General features: G+C 40.0%; 1 protein-coding gene across 3 annotated transcripts in view; it reads right to left on the bottom strand.

The window, feature by feature from the left end:
• The window catches only part of mgat4b (alpha-1,3-mannosyl-glycoprotein 4-beta-N-acetylglucosaminyltransferase B), a 233648-nt gene that overhangs the window by 49889 nt on the left and 170691 nt on the right, over positions 1–13068 (bottom strand). For all 3 annotated transcript variants that reach the window (XM_048543637.2, XM_048543635.2, XM_048543636.2), the window contains exons 6-8: positions 6051–6164; positions 3627–3702; positions 320–434 (exon numbers count right to left, since the gene is read on the bottom strand). In XM_048543637.2, coding sequence (XP_048399594.1) covers positions 320–434; positions 3627–3702; positions 6051–6164 — 305 coding nt within the window. The remainder of the gene's footprint in view (positions 1–319; positions 435–3626; positions 3703–6050; positions 6165–13068) is intronic.

Genomic DNA, 13068 nt, shown 5'->3' on the forward strand with positions numbered 1-13068 from the left:
ATTTCTCGAACTCCGAAGGGACAGCTATACTGATGTCAAGTACATTTAAGACTGAGACTGAAAGAGCTTTGGACAGAGGGAATGGATATAATTAACGGAAGAGCAGGCTTGACGGGCTGAATGGTCTATTTCTGTTCTTATTTCTTCTGCCCTTACGAAAGATTTTACTTTTAATGCCTGGCCCTAAACATGTAGTTGAAGTAGTATATCAGGCATTGCAAGAAGGCCAGTCTAAGTTTGTGCTTGTAAATGGAATAGAAAATTCAGATGAGGCAATTCACTATTTATTCATTTTGATAGTATTCACCCGAATGCTTACCAATAAATCCCAGCTGGGAAAATTCCAGGATCATCCACTCTTCAGATGGTTGCTGCAGTGCAAAATTCTTCATTGTGCTTAAATAATTGGGTCTCACCACAATATCATCTTCCAACTAAATGTGAAAAGGAAGCAGAAAGTTCGCACTTCAGTCAATAACTTTGTATAGGTGTGATGATTAACAGCTGTTACTGCAGCAGATTTAACAGAAACTTCAGTTGCTAACAAGATTCCAGTAACTTTAAAAAAAACTGTTGCCATGGATCTGTTGCAAAATCTGTGAAGTTCCATGTACCTCATGACATGCACGTGTGTATTTGTTTGCATGTTCAAGTATGCGTGTACAGACATCAGCCTGAAACCTGATTTGTACATAGACTAAAATGAAAAGTCAACCATATGTGGGCAAAGATAGCACATTGAATAAAAGATTCACTGAGCATCTGGCAAAATTCCATATAGGTTATCAGACTCCTTCTGGAGTTGTGTCCATTGAAACCAAATTAAAATGAACAAGATGGCCATTTTAAATTTGCCTACTCACACTTTTTTTGGATTTTACAGGGAGAAAGGGGACCATTCAGCTAGTCTATGCTAAATTAGAGTCATACAGCATGGAAACAGACCCTTCGGTCCCAATTGTCCATGTCAATCAGACATTCTAAACTCATCCAGTCCCATTTTCCAGCATTTGGCCCATTTACCTCGAAACCCTTCCTATCCATGTACTCATCCAGATGTTTTTTTAAGTGTTGTAATTGTACCCACCTCCACCACTTCCTCTGGCAGCTTGTTCCATACACACAACACATTCTGTATGAAAGCTAGTCCTCTGGTCCTTTTTAAATATCTCCCCTCTCAACTAAACCCACGCGCTCTAGTTTTTGGGCTGCCAACCCTGGTAAGAGACCTTGGCTCTTCACCCTCTCCATGCCTCTCACGATTTTTATAAACCTCTGTAAGGTCACACCTCAGCCTCTAACACCCAGGGAAAATAGCCCCAACCTATTCAGCCTCTCATTATAACTCAAACCTTCCAATCCCTGCAACATCCTTGTAAATGTTTTCTGAACGCATTCAAGTTAACAACATCTTTCCTCTCACAGGGAGACCAGAATTAAATGGAGTAGTCCAAAAGTGGCCTAACCAATATCCTGTATAAGTAAACATAACATCCCAAGTCCTTTACTCAATGCACTGACCAATGAAGGCAAGTATGCCAAACACCTCCTACACTATCTTCACAGGTGGCTCCACTTTCAAGGAATTAAGCATCTGCGCCCTTAGTTTGGCAAAACTCCGCAGGATCGTACTGTTAACTGTGAGTCCTGCCTTGCCTCACATTTATCCAAATTAAACTCTGCCTGCCATTCCTCAAACCATTGTATCAAGGTCCCATTGTACCCTGAGATATCCTTCGGCACCATCCGCTACACCACCGATTTTGGTGTCATCGGCAAACTTACTAACAATACCTCCTATATTCACATCCAAATCATTTGTACGAATGACAAAAAGCAATGGACCCAGCACCGATTCTCTCGATACACAATGGTCACAGGCCTCCAGTCTGAAAATCAATCCTCCACCCTCACGCTGTCTCCTACCTTCAAGCCAATTTTGTATCCAACTGTCAAGCTCCCCCTGGATTCTAACCTCATGAACCAGTTTATCATGAAGAACTTTGTCAAATGCCCTGAAATCCATATATACAATGACTACCTTTCTGTCTTCAATCTTCTTTGTCACTTCAAGAAACTCAATCAAGTTAGCAAGACACAGTTTCCCAAACACACAGCCATGTTAATCAGTCTGTGCCTTTCCAAATGCACGTAAATCCTGTCCCTCAGATTCTCCTCCAATATCTTACCCACCCTGCTGACATCAGGCTCACCAACCCATAGTTCCCTGGTTTTTCCTTAGCACCTTTCTTAAATAAAGGCACCACATTAACCAATCTCCAGCCTTCAAGCATCTCACCCATGGCTATTGATGAGAATAATATCTCAAAAGTCACTTCCCTAGCTTCCACAAAATTGTTTGCCTATGCCAAACAATTCAAAATGCAATTCCCTGGCCCAAATTTGCCCAGTGACTTCATACTGTATTCTTTTCAACATATTTATCCATTTTCTCATGAAGGGAAAGCATTAAGAACAGCCAGATGAGCTATAGGGGGTACAGGACTGTGCTACTTCTTAAAAGGAAAGATAGATATGGGAGGAGCAGTCTTTTTAAAAGGAAATGAAATTGCAGTGCGAAAAGTTCTGTATTTGAAGAAAAGCTGCATTTATTGAAGTCATCTTCCTTTATTTAATAGCATGAATCATGTCAAAAATCAATACCTAACTCAGATATTGAGGTTAAAGCTTCTAGTGAAACAGCATTGATATTTAATAGGGTGTCTATGAATTTCCTCTTAAGTTTCAAGTGCTTCACTACCATGAGAATATAAGATAAAGGAGCAACATTAAGCCATTCGACCCATCGAGCCATGCAATTCTGGCTGATATATGTTTCCCAAACCCATTCTCCTACCTTCTCTCTGAAACCTTTGAGCCCTTGAACAATCGAGTGCTTACCAATGCTTTTCCCAAGAAAGCACTGCATTTAGAAAACAAAGGCAATAACACTTCCCGGGATCTTATAAAATTCTGACAAAGGGAGAAAAAGTTTAGGGGGGAAAAAAAAAATCAGGATTCTTTTCCCTGCAACATCTTATGATGATCTGGAATGCACTGCCTTGAAGGAGGTTCAATAGTAATACTATAAAAAATATCGGATTAGTACTAATATTTGAAAATCCTGCAGGGATATCAAGAATATAGTGGGAAATTGGACCAATTTCTCTTTCAAAGAGCTAGCACAGACACAATGGATCAATGGTCTTCTGCTGTGCTGTTTCATTCTGATTGCTATCATCTTGTAAAAAAACTAAGTGAATTTTGTAAAGATCTTCTGGGCACATTGTAAATCACATCACTGAAATACTACGAACAGGGTCACTGGTGCTTGAAGATAGTGTTCTTTGTAAAGGATACCACTTTAGATTCTTGCTAACTGCTTGTCAAAAACAATGTTAATACATTAGCAATTTGGCGACAACCTAATTGCTGCCTGAAACATTTTCAATGGGCAAATCAATACATAATTGACCACAAGGTTCCTGCGAACTATAAACCAGCTGCTACTTGGGGCTGCAGCCTGTTTCTTGCTTTGGTATGATCAATAAAAATTTTCATCCAACTAAGACAGCTTTCTCTAAAGCAGGAGTTACAAAGAAATAAGTGGGTGTGAGCGGTCTTACCTGTACATAATAGGTGCCCTTCAATTGAGCATACATCATTAAAAAGCAATAATCCAGGTTCTGCTTTGTTCGCCATCTGAAATGAGAAGAAAATATTCCAGTCCCTCTCTTGATATTGAGATCTGCATTCTGTCTTGATGCAGTCTGAACTCCCTTCCAGAATAGCTGATTGTAAAACTACAGATTTCAACAGCAGAGAATGGACTTGAGATAATGGGAACTGCAGAAGCTGGAGAATCCAAGATAACAAAGTGTGAAACTGGATGAACACAGCAGGCCAAGCAGCATCTCAGGAGCACAAAAGCTGACATTTTGGGCCTAGAGATTTGAGATGTTCTGCAAAAGCCATCCGATTACTACATCACAACTCCATTCATTTTGCTTTGTTAACAAAGCAGCCCAATTATAGTAACAATTCTCATTTACACTGTGCAACCAACAAAACGTCAGACAGTGTAATCAGACAAATATAGACAACGGATTAATTCACACTGCGTAGTCCAGAACTACTCCATGACCCCACAGTTGTAAGCCCAAGGGAAAATCCACTTTGCATGACAAGGCATGTAATATTCACACCACACTCTGGCGCCAAATTACGATCATCTTGAATAACAAAACAAAGCTACTTCTCCCCAGTCTTTATGGAAGACAAGCTTTCCAGGCCGTTAACATTTATAAGGCATAACAAAACACTGCCGAATCCATCTGCCATGCAACATTCCATCCCAAAGCATTTTGGAAGAGGTTATCAAATAAAATTTGATACAGTTACATCAGGATACGTTAGGGCAGATAAGTAAATGCTGGGCCAAATCTTAAGTTATTAGAAGCACCTTAAATGAAAATAAAACACAGAGACAGGCATGTAGAGTATGCTTCAGGGACTGAATTCAGAAAGCTGAAGATACAGCTGCCAACAATAAAGCAATGAAAATCAGGGATGGTTAAGGGGATACAATTGAAGGAGGACAGAGCTTATTGAGGGCTGTATGGCTAGAGATGTTTACTCATATCCTGGATGAGTGCAGTTCCAAAAACAGTCAAGAAGCTTGACACCATACAGGACAAAGCAGCCTGCTTAATTGGCACTACATCCACAAGCATCCGTTCTCTCTACCGCTGATGCTCAGTAGCAGCAGTGTGTACCATCTACCACAGAATTTCTCCAAGGCTCCTAAACAGCACCTTCCAAGCTCATAAACACTTCCATCCCAAGGGACAAGTACAGCAGATACGCAGAAAAACCATCTGTGAGCTCCCCTCCAAGTCATACACTATCCCGACTTGGAATTATATTATTGTTCTTGCAGTGTCATTGGTCAAAATCCTGTGATTCTCTCCGTACTGACATTGTGTTACCTGCTGCAGCAGTTGAAGAATGCAGCCAACCACCACTACCATCTCAAGGGCAACTGGGGAAAGTTCGGGGGGAGGGGGAGAAGAGAGAGAAAAAAAAAAATCACCTATGCCTATTCTTGTAAGAAACAAACAAACAAACAGTCACTAAGAAATCTAACACAGAATGTAGAAGAAACTTCTTTAACGTGAAATTGGCTACCACAGGGAATCGCAGAGTTGAATGCTACAGACACATTTACGGAGAGATGCATTAACACAAAGGAGAAAGGAACACAAGGTTATGTTACCAGGATAAGTTAAAGGCAGGTGGGAGGAGGCTTACATGGGTCATGAACATTGGCATTGACCAGCTGCACCGAATAGTCTGTTTTTGTGCTGTTAAATACTTTGAAAGGTCATTGGAGGATTAACTCCTTGGTCTCCTGAAGCAGAACACTTTAATCATTTACAGCTTGAATTTCATTGCTGACTTAAAGGTTGTGTCAATCTCTATCCATAACCTCTTAAATTTTTAACGTTCAATAGTATGAAGCCTTGATCTGGTCTCTGAACAGTCTAAGAGTATCCAGAGTATTATAAAGAAAATCCTACATTGATCACATCTTTTTGCTGTTTGAAGGAACTTGTGATACCAAACTGGCTATGTATACCTAAACAAACAGTAGCTCTCTGTACTTCATAGAAATTCACTAGCCACAAAGTACTTTGGGACATCCCAAGAATATGAATGGCATGATATAAACAAGTTATTTTTCTTGCTTGCATTCTTGTATATCTCCAAAAATAACAAAACACTACACACCAACCACTAGCTAAACTTTTATTTTTGACATTGGATGGCCTTGGGTCTTAATGAAATTCTTACATGATCAGGAATCCTAAGGATAATCTAGCCAGGTATAGCCAAGGTGTACACCGTGAACTTTAGCCAATGGCTTCAGATATTAATCAGGCGTATTTATGTATTAGAAACTGATGCCACTGTCTCCCGCTTTCATTTATTTACTCAAGTCTACAAAGGTTGGTAGTATAAATACATTCTTTGGATTCAGCTGGATTTACCTGACCCGCTCTTTGGGATCACCAAACGTTTCTTTCAGGTGCGAGAAATCAGGATAGTAATTCACTGAGGGGGCAATGACTTCGAGCAGACCCGACTGAATTTCATTTGGAAATCTGAGGAGAGAAGAAAGTTAATAATTAAAGGTTCAATCTGCACAGAAAAGATTTAAAGAGCTAATTCTATGACACATGCCACGAGTTATGACTACACCAAAAGGTCTCTAAAGTTGTCCAATTGCATAATTGAGAAAGGACTGCAATATCATAGGAAACGTTTTACAAAATTCCTGTCCACTAACTCCACATCGCCCAACTCCTTTCATGTCCAAAATCAATCCCAGTGTTGAATATACTCAATATCTGAGCATTCAGATTTTCGGAAGTTAACAAGTCCTGAGATTTGCAATGTTCGGGTGGGAAGAGATTTTTCCTTATTTCAGCATTCAATTGCTGACCCCTTATCCTGAGACTACAACCCCAGGCTCTTGAATCTTCAGATAGGACAAAAACGCTCTTAGTATCTATTCTATCAAGTCCCCTAAGAATTGTATATATTTCAAGCTGACCACCTCTTATTCTCCTACACTTAAAGCAATAAAGGTCCAGCCCACTCAATCCCTCCATAGGGCATCTCTCTCATCATGAATCAAATTTGCAAATCACACTGCACCCTCACTCAAATGCATCTTCTGTTTGGGAAACTAGAACTGTACACATTACTCCAGGTATGGTCTTCCTCAAGTCCTATGTGCAAGACTTTTTTACTCATACTCTGAACTCCCTTTTGGTGAGCATATCATTTGCTTTCATAATTCCTCATTCTTTCATTCTTCCTACTTCACACATGTCCACATTACAGTCCTGCTTAATCAGATAATAAAAGCATTTACATCCCTGACATTTACACTTTAAAACAGAACATAGAATCAATGGAGAAAGTGTGAAAAAAGATTTAAGGATGGTACTAGAATTTAAAGATGACAGCTATTGGAAAGACTGAACATGTTGAGGTATATTTCTTGAGGCTGAGAATATATCAAAGATGGCCTTAAAATTAACAATGGGTTTTATCAGGGGAGTTGTGGAGAATGTGTTAACTTGTGGGAGAATCCAAAATTAAGGGCCATAAATACAAGACTGGGTGGGGTTACAGATATTTTCTTAACAACCTGTTATTATACACCTCTGGAACAGGCAAGATTTTAAACTTGGACCTCCTCACCCTGAGGTAGAGACACTACTACTGCAGCACAAAAGCCCATTTTGCGTGGAACTATATGAGGAGGCCAGGCCCTTTGGCGCATGTGTGCACTTGGGGAGGGGGTGCTCACCTTCAATTTCTTTTTTGGGTGTCTGCCTTATAATTGGGCTCAAAGTGTGGCTTGTCTCCAGGGAGAAGTTACCCATCATCAAGCTGTCAGCCAATCAAGGCTGGCAGTTTTGCATACCTACAGCGCCTGTGGGTACTGCCAATATGGTCAAGCAGGTGAGGTGCAGTCACAGGCCTGACATGCAGGTATGTTTGCCTGCAGTAACGGGCTGAGACAGGTTAAGGTGGATCTGGAAGGAGGGAAATACTGTGGGGAAGCAGCCTCTGACAGGTACCAGGGCCTTGAACTAACCAACAGCTCTCACAAGGTTAAACCATTAAACATCACCTGCTAAATCACAGAGGCAACAATACAAAGCTCTTAATTAAAGTCCACTTATGGATCCCCACCTGGCCAAAGCCAAAAGACCCTTCTCAAACTCTCAAAACTGAAGAGGGGTGGGTGGGCAGATAGACTCCCTAAATTTACAAGTCCACGTGCCTCCTTTCCCACCCATGGTGATCTATAAAAATGGAGTCATTGTCACTAATAAATTCACTGAGGAAGATGGGAAATTCCCTTATGAGATGGTTAGCATTAGCTAACACAGGAAAGTGTCTGAAGCAAATTGTTTAGTTTACAAAGGAGACCACAGCACAAGAGAAAAATAATTAGAAATATTGGATGAAAGGCTGAGATGGAGTAGATGGAATGGGAAGAGATTTGCATGGACTATAAATACATTTGAGTAGTTTCTTTGTTGCATTTTCTATGTGACAATCCTGTCAGGGTCATGTCAAAAAAAAAAACCTAAGGACACTTAAAAATGCCATGCGTCCATTCAAACACCAGTGAGCAGAGGTGATGAACAGTGAAACATCAAAAATTTAGAAGAACCTTACATTTTCATTTACTCAAACAAATTCCTCGAAAACAAAGCTATGTTTAAAATTCTTACTGTTGCAATATGAATGGATCTTATGCAAACAGCAATTCTTTGGATTAGAACATATGCATGCAGATTATCAGCATGTCTCTCAACATCCCACTTGCTGGCAAACAAATTGCTTACACTTAAATTCTGAAACAGTCCTACACACGGTCTTGGATTCAAAATAGCCAGTCATTTAGATCTCACGTCTCGAGGTCAGGACTTGACCCTTTCTTACGTGCTGCAACAATAAAAGTGGTACACGAACTAGAAATTGGGATTTGATGCCTGAATACAGATGAGTTATTTCAATCATCAGAAAGACAGACTGATCAACAATCCCAAACAAGGCTGAACAGGTTTAAGTTTACAATTGTTCATTGATAGCCCGACTCCTCATACTTGGACTGAATTCAGCATCCCCGCTCATCCTGACAAATGACACTTGGGGGAAAAAAAAATCCTGCCTGCCCTCTGAAATAAAAAGTACAAAATCCCTCGGCACTATTTGGAAACAGAAGCAGAACTCTTCTCAGTGTCAATATTTATTCTTCAACAACATCACCTAAGGCAAATGATCTGCCCATTGTCACATCACTGATTTTTGGAAGTTGTTGCACATAAATAGCAGTTGTGGTTCTCTGATGGGAAGACTTCTAAAAGTGCTTAAAAATTATGCAGTTACAAGAATAGCTTGAAGATCGGAGATTCTTTGGTCAGAAAGCCATTAAATCAGAGCAGCAACAGGATACAGCTCTTAATTAAGTATTAATGCCCACCAAAGGATCTCAACTTAGCCAAAACCAAACTACCCTTCTCCACACCTCTCAAAATTGCAGAGGAGTGGGCAGGCAGACACACACTGCCTGCTTTCATACCTTGTCACCTAAAACAATATGGGCAGCAAATGCATTAGGACACCCTCCAAGCCACATACTGACCTAAGTTAGAAATGTATCACCCTTCCTTCACCATCATGAGGTCAAAATCCTCGAGTTCTCCTTTTGAACAGCACTGTGTGTGTCGACAGACTGAAGTGGTTCAAACTCATCATTACCTTCTCAAGAGCAAGGAGGATTGGCAATAAATCTTGCCCTTGGTTGTAATGACTACATCCTGAGGATGATTTTTAAAAATGAACACATCAAGATTGAGTTGTCTCTAGTTAAAACTTCCCAGTGTTAAAAATATCTACTTTTAAAAAGATTACCCAGTGAAAAGTATCATGCTGGCTCAATAAACAACATAGGATAACTCCACAAGAACCTGAATTTAAAAAAAAAAAATACCATGAGACACACACATGAACAGGAATTATCGATGCATGCAGTGAAAGCTGGGCGTCCAAACAATTGCAAACTACGTTTTTGTGGCTGACTGAGAATTTCATACAAAGCAATGACATCAGACAGATGAATGATGACTTTACGAGCAAGAATAATCATGTTGAATGTGTAATTTTAGAAACGATATTTTAGTGTGGAAGAAATCTTATTTTTAAAAAGGTTACAGGTTAGAATGACAGAAAATATTTGGAAAATATTTGAGTGATTTAGCTCATCTTTCCAAGAAATGAGGAAATGAAATTCTCAATGAGTTGGCAGAAACATAGGACGACTGACAAGAGGATCAAGCAAGTTTCCCTGGAAGATCAGGAAGAATTTGGGAGCAAAAAAAATGAGTGTAAGTAATGTGACACTGAAGCGAAAAAACCAAAAGAACCGCGGATGCTGTAAATCAGGAACAAAAACAAAGTTGCTGGAAAAGCTCAGTAGTTCTGACATCATCTGTTAAGGAAAACAGTGTTAACTTTTTGTTCACAGGTGCTGCCAGATCTGCTGAACTTTTCCAGTAACTTTGTTTTTGACACTGAAGTGTAACTGTTCAGTGTAATACAAAAAAAAGCAGTTGAAATTTTATTAGCTGATCACCTGAGGCTCATGAGTCAAATGCTATGCTGCATGAGGCATATGACATCATGTGTAATCATGGATTAGCATACAGACGTCTTTTAAGAAATAGGACTGGTTGATATGGATATAATTATATTATATGGATATAAAAGTAAGCAGGTTTATTGGCTTATAAATAGACAGTATAAAAGCAAGGAAGTTAGGCTAAACTTTAATGAATTATTGTTAAGCTTAGCTGGAGTATTTAGGGTGCCATAATTTAAGAAGGAATCAGGTAGGATAGAGAATTACTGAATGATATATAGGAAGAGGGATTTCAGTTTATGAAGTCGATTTGGAAGAGCTGCGATTTTTCTCCTTGAAGCAGGTTAGATTAGATTCCCTACAGTGTGGAAACAGGCCATTCGGCCCAACAAGTCCATACCACTCCTTGAAGCATCCCACCCAGACCCATCGCCCTATAATCCACACACCCCTGAACACTATGGGCAATTTAGCATGGCCATACACATCTTTGGACTGCGGAAGGAAACCGGAGCACCCAGAGAAAACCCACGCAGACACGGAGAGAATGTGCAAACTCCACACAGACAGTCACCCGAGGCTGGAATCGAACCTGGGTCCCAGGAGCTGTGAGGCTGCAGTGCTAACCACTGAACCACCGTGCCCCCCGCTGAAGACAGATTTAATGGAGGTGTTCAAGATGTAGAAGGTTTTGATGATTTCTCCTTATTTTATTTGTTTCCAGTATCAGAGGATCAGCAATCAGAGTCAAAAAGATAATTTGGAGAAGAACCAGAATTAAGAGGAGAATTGTTGGTTAACTACTTGATAAGGTGATAATTGCAGGGCTATGAGAAAAGAGCAGCGGGGTAGTGGACAATTTAGATAGCTGTTTCAAAGATCTGGCACACAGGCACAGTTAGTCAAACTTCTCCCTTCCATACTGTATGATTCAAGGTGAAATAAAAATTCAGTGTTATTCATGGGCTTGAATTTTGTGATATATATTCTAACCAAATAAAACAATATTACCTCTGTATCTTAAATACATGTACTGAAATTCATTTAAAATTAATTTCGAAAAACAGAAACAGGGACTCATATGAACTTGGAACAGGGTACTTGCGCTGCTTAAAGACCAACATCAATCTGTTTAACAAAGTGTGGGGCTGCATGAGCACAGCAGGCCAAGCAGCATCTTCCTCATACATACATGCATGAGGCATGCAGGTCTCAGCTTTCCTTGTGGCGGTGATTTCTACATTTTTATGACTAAGTGTGAAGATTATCCTAATGAACTGGATTAGATTTATGTAGTAGCCTTCGACCCAGAAATAGCACGAGAAAGGACAACTTTAAAAACAATTACACAAACATTTTTTAAAATGTTGAAAAAGACTTTAAGATTGTGTTACTTGTAGTTGGATCAATTTTTTTGGATAACAAGAACTGTTCATGTCACTTGGCAACTTGTAACTTGAAAGCAGAACCAACAGGAAAGGAAAGTAAAAGACAGAGGATATGTGACAAAAAGTACAAAGAGAAAAGGAAATAGCTAAGGAGCGAAAGCGGTGAGCAGACTGAGACAGTGAATTGGTTTTTCTGAACAGTTGGAAAACGTATTCGGGCAGCGCAGTGGCTCAGTGGTTAGTACTGCTACCTCACAGTGCCAGGAATCCAGGGTTCTGGGAGCAGGCTATTCTGGACTTAGTGCTATGTAATGACCCTGACTTTATAAAAGGTCTTAAAGTAAGGGAGCACTTAAGAGGCAGCAATCATAATATGGTAGAGATCAGTTTGCAGTTTGAAAGAGAAGGCAAAATTGGATGTAATGGTGTTACAGTTAAATAAAGGTAATTACAGGGGCACGAGAGAGGAATTGACGAAAATTGACTGGAAGCAGATCCTAGCGGGGAAGACAGTAGAGCAACAATGGCAGGAGTTTCTGGGTGTAATTGAGGACACAGTACAGAGGCTCATCCCAAAGAAAAGAAAGATTATCCCGGGGTGGCAGGTTAGAAAGTCATGGCTGACAAAGGAAGTCAGGAAATGTATCAAAGAAAAAGAGAGAGCCTATAAAGTGGCCAAGAGTACTGGGAAATCAGAAGATTGGGAAGGCTACAAAAACAGAGGATAACAAAGACAGAAATAAGGAAGGAGAGGATCAAATATGAAGGTAGGCTAGCTAGTAATATTAGAAATGATAGCAAAGGTTTCTTTCAATACACAAGAAACAAACGAAAGGCAAAAGTAAACATTGGGCTGCTCCAAACTGACGCTGGAAGGCTAGTGATGGGAGATAAGGAAATAGCTGAAGAACTTACTAAGTACTTTGCGTCAGTCTTCACAGTGGAAGACATGAATAGTATCCCAATAATTAAGGAGAGCTAGGGGGCAGAGTTGAGTATGACACGCGTTACCAAAGAGAAAGTGCTAGAAAAGCTAAAAGATCTAAAAATTGATAAATCTCCTGGCCCCGATGGGCTATGTCCTACAGTTCTAAGGGAGGTGGCTGAGGAAATAGTGGAGGATTTGGTCATGATCTTTCAAAAGTCACTGGAGTCTGGGAAAGTCCCAGATGATTGGAAAATCGCTGTTGTAACCCTCTTGTTTAAGAAAGGATCAAGACAAAAGATGAAAAATTATAGGCCGATTAGCCTAACCTCGGTTGTTGGCAAAATTCTAGAATCCATTGTGAAGGATGAAATTTCTAAGTTCTTGGAAGTGCAGGGTCAGATTAGAACAAGTCAGCATTGATTTAGTAAGGGGAGGTAGTGTCCGACAAACCTGTTAGAATTCTTTGAAGAGGTAACAAGTACGTTCAACCAGGGAAACCCAGTGGAGGTTATCTATCTAGACTT

Source organism: Stegostoma tigrinum, chromosome 13 (genome assembly GCF_030684315.1).
Source record: "Stegostoma tigrinum isolate sSteTig4 chromosome 13, sSteTig4.hap1, whole genome shotgun sequence".
Lineage (NCBI taxonomy): Eukaryota > Metazoa > Chordata > Chondrichthyes > Orectolobiformes > Stegostomatidae > Stegostoma > Stegostoma tigrinum.